The sequence below is a fragment of the Acanthochromis polyacanthus genome, chromosome 3 (assembly GCF_021347895.1).
Source record: "Acanthochromis polyacanthus isolate Apoly-LR-REF ecotype Palm Island chromosome 3, KAUST_Apoly_ChrSc, whole genome shotgun sequence".
NCBI lineage: Eukaryota > Metazoa > Chordata > Actinopteri > Pomacentridae > Acanthochromis > Acanthochromis polyacanthus.
Genome location: NC_067115.1, coordinates 44,284,919 through 44,300,387, shown reverse-complemented (window position 1 = coordinate 44,300,387; position 15,469 = coordinate 44,284,919). Strand labels below are relative to the sequence as shown.

Sequence of the window (15,469 nt, the reverse complement as noted above, 5' to 3'; positions counted from 1 at the left end):
AGCTACAGATGTTTTGCAGATTTAAAGGTGGTCACCCAACCAACAAAAACGTTGACTGTACCAGTAAATTTTAAACCCAAAATTCCTGAAATTTACTTATGGCTTTTGGTTTGGGTGCCATCTAAAACTTTCCCCACTGTAAATGTAGTATATATAGAATATAAATATGCTGCTTTACATCTGGCTGCTCTCCTGTCAAACAGCTCTGGAACTTCTGACCATCAGTGGCAGCAGAGAATTTTAATCCAAGAGGAACAGTACTACAGCTTCATCATCATCATCGTCATCATCGTCATCATCGTCATCATCATCATCATCGTCATCATCGTCATCATCATCATCATCATCATCGTCATGTATATGTGGGCTGAGCACATATTTTCATTGTTGATTGTTGATTACACAGTGCCGTGCTAAAGTATTTGACCCCTACAGAAGTCTTCTATTTTTGCATATTTGTCACACTTTAGATCATCAAACTAATTTTAATGTGAGACAAAGTTAACCCAAGAACACTTGAAAGGCAGTTCTTAAATGATATTTTTATTTTTTGAAGGAATAATGCAGCGAAGCACGTTGTGCCCTATGTGAAAACGTAATTGCCCCCTTTATCTACCAATCTACCAAATGACCAAATTCATTTGACACTTGGGTTCAGTTTAATGCCACACTCACATATGATCAATGCCAGGCTGGTTGAATCTAATCTTCACTAAATAGAACCTGTCTTCATTGTGAAGCAACTGAAAGGTCTCAACAGCAGCTCATGATGTTCTAAAGAGATTCCAGAACAGATTACAAACAAAGTCATTGACATTCATCAGTCTGGAAGGTTCCAAAGCCGTCGCTGAGGTTCTGGGACTCCAGAGAACCTCAGTGAGAGACATTATCCACAGATGAGAACATGGAACAATGGAGAACCTTCCAGGAGTGGACCAACTGCCAACACGTCTCCAAGAGCACGTCAACGTCCAATCCAGGAGGTCACAAAGAACCCAGACGATCATCTAAAGATCTGCAGACCTCACTGGTCTCAGTTAAGGTCCGTCTACATGATTCCACAATGAGGAAGACTCTGGGAGGAAATGGATCCATGGAGAGATGCAAGGATCAAACCACTACTGACCAAAAAGATCATAGAGGGTCATCTGGTATTTACAAATAAAATATCTAAATGAGCTCCAAGACCTTTGGGATAACATCCTGTGAACTGACGGGTCAAAGGAGGAACTTTCTGAAAGACATCTGGCATATCGCTAATACTGAATTCCACTAGAAGAACATGATACAAGCAGTGACCATGGTGGCAGTGAGATGGTTGGAGGACCTGGACGACTTGTCATAAATGATGAAGCCGTGAGTTCTGCTCTCTATCAGAAAATCCTCCTGGAGAACATCCACCATCAGTTCAGAACCAAAACCACTAATGGTTTATGCAGCAACACAATGACGACCCAAACTACACGAGCAAGTCCGCCTCTGAGTGGCTCAAAAAGAACAAAGTAAAGGTTCTGGAGTGGCCGAGTTAAAGTCTGGACTGGACTCCAAATGAGATGCTGTGACAAAATCTTAAAAGTTCAGTTCATGCTCGAAAACCATCTAATTATTATTAAAACTATTCTGCAGAGAAGAGTGGACCAGAGTTCCTCCATGCTGATGTAACAGATGATCACAAGCTGGAGCAAATGTTTACCTGCAGTTGTTGCTGCCGAGAGACCAACCAGTTAAAAGGTTCAGGGGGGCAATTACTTTTTCATATGGATGATACAGATATTCAATAAATCTTCAATAAGCCATAATTTAAATTGACATTTTGTGTTTTGTAGGTTATCTCTGTACAATATTTATTGAATATGAATATTAGTTTGATGATTTGAAACATTTAAATGTGACAAATATGCAAAAACAGAAGATTTCTGTAATTCATTTGTTGCATCACATGACATCTCTGTAGTCAAAATTCAGAATTTACCAACAAAGAACAGAAACTACAGGAGTTTCACATTTCAACATTTCAGCTTTGATTTCCATTTATTCACATCTGGATCTGATACACAACTTAGAAGACAGAAACTTCTGTTTAAAGCCACCCATTTTTCATGTGAGCAAAAGTATTGGAACGTACTAGTCCTATTAAACACAGGTGTGTTTAGCTGTCCAGGTGTGTCCTGTTACATGGATTATTCAAACAATAAATGGAGCTCAGTGTCCATGTTCAGCTTCAGATTTCAGGTTTTTCTGTGCAGACTGCCTCTATAGTTAGAGGAGGAACCAACATGAAAACCAGAGAGCTGTCTATGGGGGGAAACTAGCAGTTGTGAAGGTCCAAGTTATTGAACAAACATTGTCCATAGCCAGTAGAACCATTAGGACCGTCCTGAAGAAGACAGAAACCACTGGAGTTAAGTTGCTGACAGACTGCATCAGGTAAACCAGGATGCTCTGATTCTCTAGTTCCTTCTACTTCCAGTCTTTTTGCTCAGCTCTGCTCCAGACATGAGATATCTGTACATAAATAAACAGCATCGTTATTTCCCAACATGTTGTATCTTTAACCAGAGAGACGTTCATTATCCTGTCTGAGGATTCATTCATTTCACTGATGTTGTAATATAATAATGTTGCTTTATTGTTCTTGTCAACCATTTGTGATTTCAGTAAAATAATCCAAATAGTCATCTTTGACCTGATTTATTCTCTTTCAAGCAGACAAATGGAAAGTTTAGCTGATTTTGAAGAAGACAGAAACACAAAGAGAGAGAGTAGGAGGAGCGGATGAAGATGAAGATGGTTACGAAGTGCAAAGATGTGGTTTCCTTTGCCGTTGACACCAGCTTCCTGTTTGTGTTATTTCTGGTACAACCTGTACGTCAATCTTCCTCTCTCCTTCTTTTCTCCTTCGTGCTCATTCACATCTTATGCTTCTTTCAGCCTCCCTCTTATTTTGGACTTCTGTTTTGTATTTTCTGTTCCTTTTCTTTTTATCTCCTGTCATCTCCTGTTCATCTTTGCACAATAATCACTGATTGAATTTGAACTAAAAGTTGTTTTCAGAAGGAAACGTTTGTAAAAATGTTGGAGTGGACGAGGCTGACTCACACTTTTCTGACAACCCACTGAACACAGACTGGCTTCAAAGCAGGAAACAGGTTTAGAGCATGCAGTGGGTTAATAAAGACCTGCTCAGTAGTTCCATATTTTACTGTGATAAGGATTTTTAATGGATCAGTTTATCATTATTGTCATCAATCTACACTCTGATCTTCTTTTCAAATTGAATAAAAATCAAAACCTTAAATTTCTCATTCATGAAAGAATAGAAGAGTGTGGTCAGCTGTGTCTGCCATCCATCCATCATCCATCCATCCATCCATCCATCATCCATCCATTCTGGAGTCTGTCCTAGCTGACTGAAGGCCGGGGACACCTGGACAGGTAACAGTCAGGGTTTGGTCACATTCACACCAGTTTAGAATCACCAGGTAACCTCAGCATGTACCTGGACTGGAGTCGTGTTTCCTTTTCGTCTCGCTTGTGGTTTTTCTCCATTTTTTTGTGGCTTTGTAGCTCCTTTGTGTCTCTTTTCTGTCTTTTTTGTTTAGTTTCGTGTTGTTTGTCTCATTTTTGGCAATTACTGTCTTGTTTTTGTCATTTTGTGTCACATTTTTGGAATATTTTGTCTTGTTTTTTCTTTTTTTGTAGACTTTCATCTCATGTTTTTGTCATTTTGTTTCTCATTTTTGATGTTTTGTGTTTTTTGTATCATTTTTGTCATTTTGTGCTTTGTTTTATTCATTGTTTTGTGTACTGTTTCTGTCATGTTTTTTTTGTCGTTTTGCCGTTTTTCCATTTAATTGTCTCTTTGTAGCTTTTTGTTGATTTTTTTGTCTCTTTTTGTCTTGTTTTGTGTTGTTTGTCTCATTTTTTTGTCATTTTGCGTATCATTTTTGTAATATTTTGTTTGTTTTTGTTGTTTTGTGTCTGACTTTTGGTGTTTGTCTCATGTTTTTGTCATTTTGTGTTTCCTTTGTGTCTCGCTTGTGCTTTTTCTCTTTTTTTTGTCATGTTGTGTTTTGCTTTATTCGTTGTTTTGCGTGCCGTTTTGTGTTGTTTTTATTGTTTTTGTCGTTTGGCCAAGTTTTTTCTGCTTTGTAACTTCCTTGTCTATTTTTTGTTTCATTTTGTGTTGTTTGTCTCATGTTTTTGTCATTTTGTGTTTCCTTTGTGTCTCACTTGTGCTTTTTGTCTTTTTTTGTCATTTTGTGTTTCCTTTGTGTCTTGCTTGTGTTTTTTGTCATTTTTGTCGTGTTGTCTTTTGCTTTATTCGTTGTTTTGCGTGCCATTTTGTGTTTTTTTTTATTGTTTTTGTTGTTTGGCCATTTTTTTTTGCTGCTTTGTAACTTGCTTGTCTAATTTTTTGTCTGTTTTTTGTTTTATTTTGTGTTGTTTGTCTCATTTTTTTGTCATTTTGTGTCCCGTTCTTGCATCGTCTTGTCTTGTCCAGTCCGGTGATGTAAACGACGCTGAGCAGATCGTTCTCTAAGTATGAACTCTGATCTGAACTAATACCGCTAAAGGAACAAACATGGGGGCAGGACATTTGTGAGGCTGCTGTGAAATGTTTCAAAGCTAACACTATATTATCACTATAACAGCATCATTTAATAGGCTATTGAAAGACTTATTTTATTGTTCAGCAGCTATACGCTGCACTGTTTTCAGTTCTCTTCCCACAGTGTGTGTCTGTGTGTGAGTTCATCTGCACATGAGTGGGTGTATTTTAGCTTATCCTGCCTGCTCAGGTCATGGTATGAGATGATAATCTGGCCTCGTTGCAAATGTCCCATCCTGAAAACAATGACAGATGACTGCAGATTACAGCTGCAGATTAGAGCAGGGGATTGACAATAGAGGACAGATATGGAAGGAGGGGGGGAAAGGAAGAGATGAATATGGAGGAGATGAAGACAAAATGTGAGTATGTGAGCAGAGATCAGTAGATTTTTATATCAGTCAGGGATGTGATGAGGAATGTTCAGGATACAAAAACAGCACAGCGAACAGACAGAGACTAAAAATGTAAATAAACTATGAATGATCAGGCTCAATGAAACCAGACACGTTTACATTCAACTTTTACTCATTTATTATTCCTACTATAGTTTAACCCTCCTGTTGTCCTCGTTTACGGGCACCAAAAATATTGTTTCCTTGTCTGAAAAAAATCCAAAAATTCAGCAAAAAAATTCCCCAAATTTCAGAATTTTTGCAAAAACCTTCAGGAAGAAAATTCCAATAATTCCTTACAAATTGTATTTTAAAAAATCCACCAAATTTGGCAAGAAAATTCTTGAAATGTTTTCAAAAAATAAGTAAAAATCTTCCAAAAAAATCCTAAAAATGTCTAAAGTGATTCTAGATATATCAGTAAAACTTCTAATATTTTCTTAAGAACATTCGCATAAAAATCCAGCAAAATTCACTGGATTTTAGTTGATTTTTATGTGAATGTTCTTAACAAACATTTTTAACATTTCTTTTTTTCCCCAAAAAGATGTTAAAAATTTCCCAAAAACATTGAAAATGTCTACATCAGAAGTTTTACTGTGAATATATACTTTTTTCCTCCACATTTTCCAACTTTAAAAGGGGTCAGTTTGACCCTCAGAACAACACGAGGGTTAAGGGAAGCTCAGTGATTTTACACCTCTACGGTTCAGTGGTGATGGAAGGAACAATGCATGCTGCCATCTTTAGTGAAGTGAATCTGTAGTCAGTCACGCTCATGCAGGTATCACCAGTAATAATAAAATCTAATTTTATTCATTATCCACAGTGATCCTGCATCTCCAGCAGCTACAACTCCTGGAGCTTCTCAGTCAGCTTTGTCTGCAAACATCTAGCCAGCTCCAGCTTCAGTCAGGAAGACATCAGCCTGATCCCTGCTCCTGCTTCCAGCTTTCAGACAGTTTTCCTGTCGACCAGCACTGATCCTGCTCTTCAAGATCCACAGGTGTTACCTTTAATTAAAGCCTCTAAACCAGAAGTGTCCAACTCATTCTAGTCCAGGTTCCACATTCAGCCCAGTTTGATCTCCAGTGGACCAGTTTTACTTTATGATCAAAACGACAAAAGTCAATAAGAAAGACAAAAAAAACAAAAACAGACAAAATATTACAAAATGAGACACAAAAAGACAAAAGAACAAAGAACAATCTAGTATTTTACTTTCTGATCCAAACAACTTGTCATGCTCTAGAAATGATTTTAAATTTATAGTTTTACTAATTTACAATCTGCAGTTAATGTCTTCTCTGGAATTTTTACACTCTGATTGGACCCTCTGGAGGACCACTTTTGGCTTGTTCTGATTGAACAAAACCTCTCCAGTACATGAGCTGGAGAACACCTTCCTAATTCTTGTCTTTGTCGATGCCTCCTCTACTTCTGAACCTTTTTCTGAGTCTGAACTGATTTGTTTTTCTCCCCTTCCTGTGCCTGGTCCCAAGTCTCCTTTACCTGGATCTGCCATCCACACCAGGTCCATGCTTCTGCACTGGTCAACTGATGTCAAGCCAAGACTCTGCCACAGTTGATCGACACCAAGACGTGTCCTGGGTCTGAGTGGCCTGAAAAAGACCTTTTTTTAGGGAACAGAAATGGGTTAACAACTTAAAGCTGTTCTGCAACAATGGAGGTTGACGAAGTCTTAAAAGTTGGAGCTACTAAATTCTACTGGAGTCCCAACTTTTCTACAGAGAAGAAGAAAGTCCAGTTGTCAGTGAGTCCAGTTTTCTTCTCCACCAAAATGATCAGAAACTGGAGGAAACTCTGACAGGAAGAGGTCTGGAAGACACAAAGAAGACCAGTTTGTGAGAGACAACAGCTTAGATAGGAGCTCCCATTACAACAGCTAGAATCAGCTTCATGGAGGTCGTAGGAAGAAGTCTCAGTTTAACTGTGGGGAGAAGACTTGGAGCTGCAGGTTTGACAGGTGGAACTGCAGCAGAAAGCCGTTGTTAAGACGTCAGAATCAGAAAAAGAGTCTGGTCTGGACCATGAAACACCACCAATGGACTACTGAGGACTGGAAGAAGGTCTGATGGACTGATGGATGTAAACCTGAAATCTTTGGTTCATCAGCAGGATTTTTGTAGCCGTTCAGTAGGAGAAAGGACAGTTCCTCAGTGGAACATCTACTGTCCAACATGAAGGAGGAAGTGTGATGGTCTGGGGCTGTTCTGCTGGATCCAAGGTCAGTTCTTGTACAGAGTGAGAGGAACCCTGAATCTAAACGTCTACCACAGCATTCTGCAGCTCCATGCAGAACCCTCTGGTATGTTCTAGTTGGTCAGGGGTTCATCCTACAGCAGATTCTACCATTCCTGTCAAAAATACTGGAGCGCTCAGTATTTAACCAAGTCTCTGAATATCTGCGGAACAACAACCAACTTGACCCTTTTCAGTCAGGCTTCAGGTGCGACCACTCCACTAAGACTGCACTCCTATCAGTCACAGAATCACTGCGGCTGGCGAGAGCTGCTGGTCAGTCCTCTGTCCTACTGCTGCTAGACTTGTCTGCTGCCTTTGACACCGTGAACCATCAAATCCTCCTCTCCACACTCTCTGAGCTCGGCATCTCAGGTTCTGTCCTGTTGTGGTTCAAGTCCTACCTCACAGGCAGATCCTTCAGAGTGTCATGGTGAGGGGAGGTGTCAAGGTCACACGACCTATCAACAGGCGTCCCTCAGGGGTCAGTGCTTGGTCCCTTACTCTTCTCTCTGTACACCACCTCACTTGGTGCAGTGATCCGCTCCCATGGCTTCTCCTACCACTGTTATGCTGATGACACTCAGCTTTTCCTCTCTTTTCCACCTGACGACACAACAGTTTCAGCTCGGATATCAGCATGTCTGGCTGATATCTCCACATGGATGAAGGAACGGCACCTTCAGCTGAATCTGTCTAAGACTGAACTCATGGTCTTTCCAGCTTGTCCATCTGTTCAGCCTCAGATCAGTGTCTGACTTCACTCGAGCCTACTTGTGCCAAAAAAACTCAGCCAGAAACCTGGGTGTCATGACTGATGACCAGCTGACCTTTAAGGTTCACGTGGCCTCAGTTTCTCGATCTTGTCGTTATGCCCTCTACAACATCAGGAAGATCAGACCCTTCCCTGTAGACCTGGATTCCCTGATCCAGGTCTACTCCCCTTCACGCCCACTTCGCTCTGCATGTGAGAGACGCCTGGGGCATCCAGCCCAGCACGGCTCGATATCTCTAACCAGACTCTTCTCCTCTGTTGTTCCCAAATGGTGGAACAAACTACCAAACTCTGCTGAGTCCCTTTCTACTTTTAAGAGACAATTGAAGACTCAATTGTTCAGAGAACACCTAGGCACTTATTCCGACTCCACCTTAGGGGTAGAATAAGTCAGGTGGTCCAAAACCCAGCACTTATTTAGTTGGCACTACTTCTGCAACTTGATGGCAACACCTTTGACCAATCGGACTTGAAGCACTTTTGCACTTACTACAGGTTTTTCCTTATGTCTGAATTCTTGCTTTTGTTGTACGTCGCTTTGGACAAAAGCGTCTGCTAAATGAAATTGTAGAATTGTAGAATTGTAGATAATGACCCAGAACATCAGTCCAAGCTCTGCCAGAACTACCTTAGGAACAAAGAACCAGATGGTTTCGAACATGGAGTCTCCACACTTAAACCCATGGAGCTGGTTTGGATGAACTGGACAGAAGATTGAAAGCAAAGAACCTAAAGAACCACACATGTATGAGAACTTCTGCTACAGAGTTGGAAGAACTTTATGAAGAATATTTGGTTTCTATTGAGGAAAGAATGCCACCAGTGTGTTCTGTGCTTTCATTTCAGAGAACAATGAGATGTTAACATGCAGAATTTACAATAAAAACCTGGAAAAAGTGAGCTGGTCTAAAGCTTTTGACCGGTAGAGTTCATGTGCTTCAATAAAGTTAATGGAATCAGAAGTTATGTAATTCAAAAATGAAAACTGCTGATTGATTGTATATGCATGCGGTGGAAGGAGGTGAAGGCCTGTTTAGTGAAATGCTCATATGCTGATGTTTTTCATTTTTTCTCCTTCCTCTGTTAATCTCTACTCTCAGTCACATCCATCGTCCTCTAAGCCCCTTCTGCTGCTCTGTTACTATTCCAGTCCTGTCCCATGACCAGCCTCTCTCTCTCTATCTGCTGTAGCAGAAGGATGATTGGAGGAAGATACATACCCTAATGAGCCACAACACTAAAGCCACCAGATTAGTATTATGTAGGACCTTCTTGGAGATCATTAGAGTCTCATTCAGGCCGAGATCAAAACCTTGGAATCAGTTTTTAATGTTCCTCAAACCATCCCTGAGCAATGTTTACAACATGGCAGGTCACACAGTCATCAGGGAATACTGTTTCCAGGAAGCATGTAAACGGTCAGCACCGGTGTACAGCTATGGCCATAAGTTTGGACACAGCATGACTTACTGTGTCTGTTTTGATGTCTATTACAGAACATAACTAATATTTTTTGACAGCACCAGTTTAATTAGTCAACAAATCAACAAGGGATATAATATTATCAATAAATTCCAACAACTGGAACAACTTTGTTCCCAAAACATAATATAGAAGAAAATAACAAAAAAATGCAGTACTTTCACAACCGAATTTGGTAAGAATAACAAAATGACACCAAACTCTTTTGATGTTTTTTTAAATATGAAACTTAATATAGTTCTCAGGAGTTGTGTACTGTATTGTAAGTGACAATTTTGTGGTATTTTCTAAGATTCACAAGCGTCATGGTACTTGTGTCCAAACTTATGGCCATGGCTGTAGTGAAACGGTGCATATGGCCAAATGGACCTTCATGGAGCTGGGAGACCTGCTAACTCATTACCCAGTGTGAGGTTGGAGGTTAAAACAGGGACTCTGCTGCTTTTGAACTCTCCTGGTGATAATAATTCATGTTAGACTTCAGATCTGTGTATTTCTGTTTGATTAGAGTAATCTATGTAGGTTTTGTTTTACCGATATTGTCTTTGTCAGTGCAGTTTAGACTAAATGAGGAAAACCTTCCAGTAGAAGCTCCTTTGGTTCTGTTTATTTCTTTTTAATTGAGGAGCACCGTCTGCTCTCAGTCCCTCCCTTCGGTCTGGTGAATATTATGTTAAATCGCTGCTTTTCTGCTTCAAACAGCATCCAGCAGCGGTCTTGTTGCTGCTCTAGCTCTTCCTGGGTTTGTGGGCTTGTCTTGCCTGAATCCAGAGTTGGTCGGTTGGTTGATAGATTGACGGGTAGGTTTTGTGACCAGACCACGGCAGCTATCTTTGATTTGGAGCAGTTTGTGGCCAGTCTCTACCTCTAGATAACGGAGTGCTGTTTACTGCAGATCACAACCCACTCTGAGAGCAAACTGTTAAACACAAGCTCAGAGCTCTAGTGAGATCATGGAAGTGAAGGTGCTAGGTTTGTCTGTGCCTCCCGTCTCCAGCCATAAGGGTGAGAGAACCCCTCACACTTCTCCAGGTGCTGCTGTAGATCTAAGTGGAGGTCAACCTTCTTCATTTTGATCCACATTATCCTCCTATTTCTGAGTCTCAAGATAAGGCTCGGCTGAAAGTCCGCCCAGCTTGAAGCCCAAGACAAAGCACAAGCTAGACGTTCAGCTGGACCTTGAGATTAAAATGTTGGAGATTAAAGCTGAAGCAGTTGTGTGTATCATGGAGGTGGAATCCCAGGCTGCAAACGAAGTGGCAAAGCCCAAGAGGTTGCACCCATGCTTCTTTTTGAGACAGTCCTAGATTATATCATGAAGAACGCTGCTAGACTGCAAACTTATAAACTGGTGCCTGAAGCTTCCCAACAAATAATCAGAAATCAGAAAGTCTCCTTGCCAGAGAAAAGTAAACTCTATTTGATAAATGTCGAGCAGCTTCCAGAGTTGATGGTTTTGATTCCCTGCAGGAGCTACGACTGTGAGATGTTCATCAGAGCATGTTGTTGTTTATCTGAATGAACAGAACGTGATTTCACTTTCCTCTGCTGCTACACTGGCTGATGAGTACGTTTTAACACCCAAACCATCCTTTGTTGTGTTAATGGTAGGTTCTGTGGTAATCCTGTACAGCCATGTCCTCGTTAAGCCCATTAGCCCAAGGGAGGAGAGTTGTGAGTGCTTTTATTGTTAGAAATCTGGACATCACTGCAGACTGTGTGATGCTGAAGTGTAAAGTCCAGCAGAATCTACAGCAGCTGAAAGGCGTGGGATTGATCCAAGCATCGCCCTGCTGCCACTTCTGTTAGTGATGATTAGACATTTGAAAAGATGACAATTTAATTCAACTCCATTTTATTTATATAGCGACAATTCACAGCATTTGTCATCTCATAGCACCTAACACAGTAACTTGAAGACCTTACAAATTCCGAACAGAGAAAGGAGAACCCAACTATCCAAAGTTTCCTTTGGATTCTCTATAAGCAAAGAAAACCCTCTGATGAGCTCCCACCATCACCGGCATGCTCTGGTCTCTGCCCTCTAAGTTATATCCAGCATGTGTAGTCACCCGTACCCAGTTGAGCAAAAATGTAAATACAGCCATGGCCATAAGTTTGGACACAGCATGACTTCCTATGTCTGTTTTGATGTCTATTACAGAACATAACTAATATTTTTTGACAGCACCAGTTTAATTAGTCAACAAATCAACAAGGGATATAATATTATCAATAAATTCCAACAATTGGAACAACTTTGTTCCCAAAACATAATATTAGAAGAAAATAACAAAAAAATGCAGTAATTTCACAACCGAATTTGGTAAGAATAACAAAATGACACCAAACTCTTTTGATGTCCAAACTTATGGCCATGGCTGTATTTCTTTGTCTGAAACTGTATTCATGTCAGCTCTTTCAGATGAAGAGTTCTTCCTTATCTCACTCCAAACCAGTGAAGCTGGAGCAACCTGCTGTGGAGTCTCTGTCTTATAACCTGCGATCAGCTCATCTGAAAAGGTCATCTGACCTAAGCAGCACTGCATCATCTCCATCTTAGTCAGATGGTCCTACCACAGCCTGGAGGTGTGTTTGGGCTCATTGTAAATGATGGTCCAACTAAACCAAACTGATGAGATGTCATGTGGCTGTAGGATGCTGTGGTAGCCATGCTGGTTCAGGGTTCCTTCAGTTTGGAATAAATCCCCAACATAGACCATCATACCTCCTCCTCCATGCTTCATGGTGGAACCATGCATGTAGAGACCATCACACCTCCTCTTGTATGCTTCACGGTGGAACCATGCATGTAGAGACCATCACACCTCCTCTTGTATGCTTCACGGTGGAACCATGCATGTAGAGACCATCACACCTCCTCCTGCATGCTTCACAGTGGAACCATCCATGTAGAGACCATCACACCTCCTCTTGTATGCTTCACGGTGGGAACCATGCATGTAGAGACCATCATACCTCCTCCTCCATGCTTCATGGGTAGTTCCTACATGGTTTCTTGAGGATTCATTCAAAGTTCTTGAAGTGTTCCTGATGGACTAACCTTCATGTGTTAAAGTAATGATGGACTTCCTTGTAGATATTTGGCACATCTCCTAATCATTGACAAAGTATTTCCAATTTTAGTTACAATATTTAGTACTAAGGGAAAATCATTTGTGAAAACAGAATATAAAAGAGGCCCAAGGCAACTTCCTTGAGGCACTCCATGTTTCACAGATTTAAGGTCTGATTCACTTCCATTAAAGCAAACCATTTGTTGTCTCTTGGTCAGTAACTGTTGACTGTTAATAGAGCAGAAGAAGAAAATCCATTGCATTTTGATTTTTCCATTAATAACTCAAGATCAAGAATATCGAAAACTGCCGAAAAGTCTTCAAAAAATGGCTCCAATCATCTTCTTTTATTCAAAATTATTATACCAATCATCAACCATTTGAGTTAGGGCTGTTGGCATGGAGTATTTTTCTCTATAAGCATGCTGGAAGTCAGTAAATAAATTATTACTTGAAAAGTACAACTGAATTTGTTCATACACAATCCTCTCCATTACTTTACTCAGTATTGGTAATAAATTTATTGGCCGGCTGTTAGATTCAGAGAAATGTGACTTGTTGTTTTTTGGTATTGATACAATTTTTGCAACTTTTCACATGGTTGTGGTCACTTATTTTTGGTAAAACATAAATGAACTATGTGAGTGATCACTGGAGCAACAATAGCAGCCTTCCATCAAGAAAATCAACCCCTGGTGGCTTATTCTTACCAGTCATTAACATCAGCTCTACTCTAGATACCGTAACATTCTTAAAATTAAAAACACATTCTTTACTCTCCATAGCCTGATTTATGAAACTCAGAGCTAGATCAGTGTTATTGTTCTGTACAGTACTCTTCAGCTTATCAATTTTGTTGGTAAAGTAATTATTTAAATGATTTGCAATATCTTTTGATGTAGTAAGAAAGCCACCTTCAGTTTCTAAGTAAGATGGTGTGGATTTAATTTTGCCTTTTACCAAATGATTTAAAATACTCCATAATCTTTTACTATCGTGTTTAGTTTCATGAATAATGTTGTCATAGTACAGTTTTTTCTTTCTCCTATTTAGTTTTGTAACAAAATTTCTTAATTTACAGCAGACTTGCCAATCTGATTGAATTCCTGATGATAAAGCAATCTGTTTTGCTTGCTCTCTTTCCATAATATGTCCTTTCAGTTCTTTGTCCAGCCATGCGGCAGTAATAGTTCTAACTGTAAACTTTCTCACAGGTGCATGATGATCTATAACATTTGTTAACGTTTCATCAAAAGCCCAGAGAGCGATCTCTGGATCATCAAACAACAAAACATCAGACAACTTAGCATTTGAGATGTCTCTTACATACTTTTCTTGATCAAAAATTTTAAAAGATCTCTTCTTAATTATTTTAGATCCTCCCTTAGGTACTTTTGTTTTTCTAACAGTTGTAATTAGATTATGGTCACTGCATCCTACAGGTACAGATAAAGCTTTGGAGCAGACTCCTGGCATGTTCAAATACAGATGATGTCGTTAAATGGGGGAATATTTTCAGTCTCATTCCTTTGTGTTCTAAAACTCTTTCTTTTGCTATTTTCAAGATAGCCTCCTTAGCCATAAAACGCTGCATACTAACAATCATCGGCCTTGAACCGGGGCTTTTACTCACAGTCCTGTGGGCCATTTCTACGTCTGGTTGACATGGGAGCATCTTCTGTCCTTTAAAAACTTCCTTCAGGAGCTCAGACATGTATTCCATTGCATTATTCCCTTTCACTCCCGCGTTAAGTCCATAAACTCTTATATTAAATCTTCGGCTGTAACCCTCTAATCTGTCCGTTTTCTCTTTCAGCTCTTTATTTTCTTGCTGAAGCACGCTGCACACCTTCCGAAGCTCACCACACTCATCCTCCAGTTTATTTATCTGGTCCAATTGTCCCGACAGCGCTGTCTCCAAACCAGTCACTTTTTCAACACACTGTTTAACATCCAGCTTAATGGAGTCCAGTTGTGGCAGCAGCTCTTTCATGTGCTCTTTCAGCTCCTCTCTTATAATTGAGCGGATTAGTGCAGACAGTTCATCTCTATCCATCTCTTCTACCGGCACCTGTGTCGCAGGTAAAACAGGTGTGTCCGTTACAGGTGGTACGGAGACTGTAAGTTAATTTAAGACGCTCAATAAGGTCAACAATCGTTTCTGGATCTTATTTCCAAAGGATATCTATAACAAAGGTAGAAAACCTCTAATATAAACCATAATTCTCTCAGAGCTCTAGGCTCTCTCACAGAGCAATCGCCTCACGTGCCACCGGACATGACGTGTGAAGTCATTTCCTGGGTAGTTCCTAGATGGTTCCTTGAGGATTCATTGAAAGTTCTTAAAATTTTCCAGACTGACTGATCTTCAGTTCTTAAAGTAATGATGGACTGTTGTTTCTCTTAGCTGATTGGTTCTTGCCATAATATGGATTCTAACAGTTGTCAAATAGGGCTGTCAACTGTGGACCAACCTGACTTCTGCACAACACAACTGATGGTCCCAACCCCATTAAGAAGGAAGAAATTCCACAAATGAACCTTGACAAGGAACACCTGTGAAGTGAAACCATTTCAGGTTCTACCTCATGAAGCTCATCCAGAGAAAGCCAAGGGTTTGCAAAGCAGCAATCAAAGCAAAGAATCTAAAATATAAAACATGTTTAGAGTTATTTCACAATTGTTTGTTTCCTACATAATTCCATATATCTTGCTTCATAGTTTTGATGTATTCAGTCTTTATCTACAATGTAGAAAGTTGTAAAAATAAAAATAAATCACTGAATGAGAACTTGTGTCCAAACTTCTGACTGGTAATGTATTTCAGCTTTTACATCCTCTTATTTTGCAAAGATAAGATGGAACA

General features: G+C 39.9%; 1 protein-coding gene across 5 annotated transcripts in view; it reads left to right on the top strand.

Moving 5' to 3' along the window:
- LOC110968699 (uncharacterized) overlaps positions 1-15,394 on the top strand; it is a 30,099-nt gene extending 14,705 nt beyond the window's left edge. For 2 of the 5 annotated variants that reach the window (XR_007941045.1, XR_007941048.1), the window contains one exon: positions 204-15,394. Coding sequence is in view for 1 of the 5 variants with exons in the window: in XM_051946015.1 (XP_051801975.1) it covers positions 5,837-5,991 (155 nt within the window). In the remaining 4 variants the exon portion in view is untranslated. The remainder of the gene's footprint in view (positions 1-203) is intronic. The other 3 variants (XR_007941046.1, XR_007941047.1, XM_051946015.1) reach the window with 3 other exon arrangements.
- Positions 15,395-15,469: the final 75 nt, after the last annotated feature.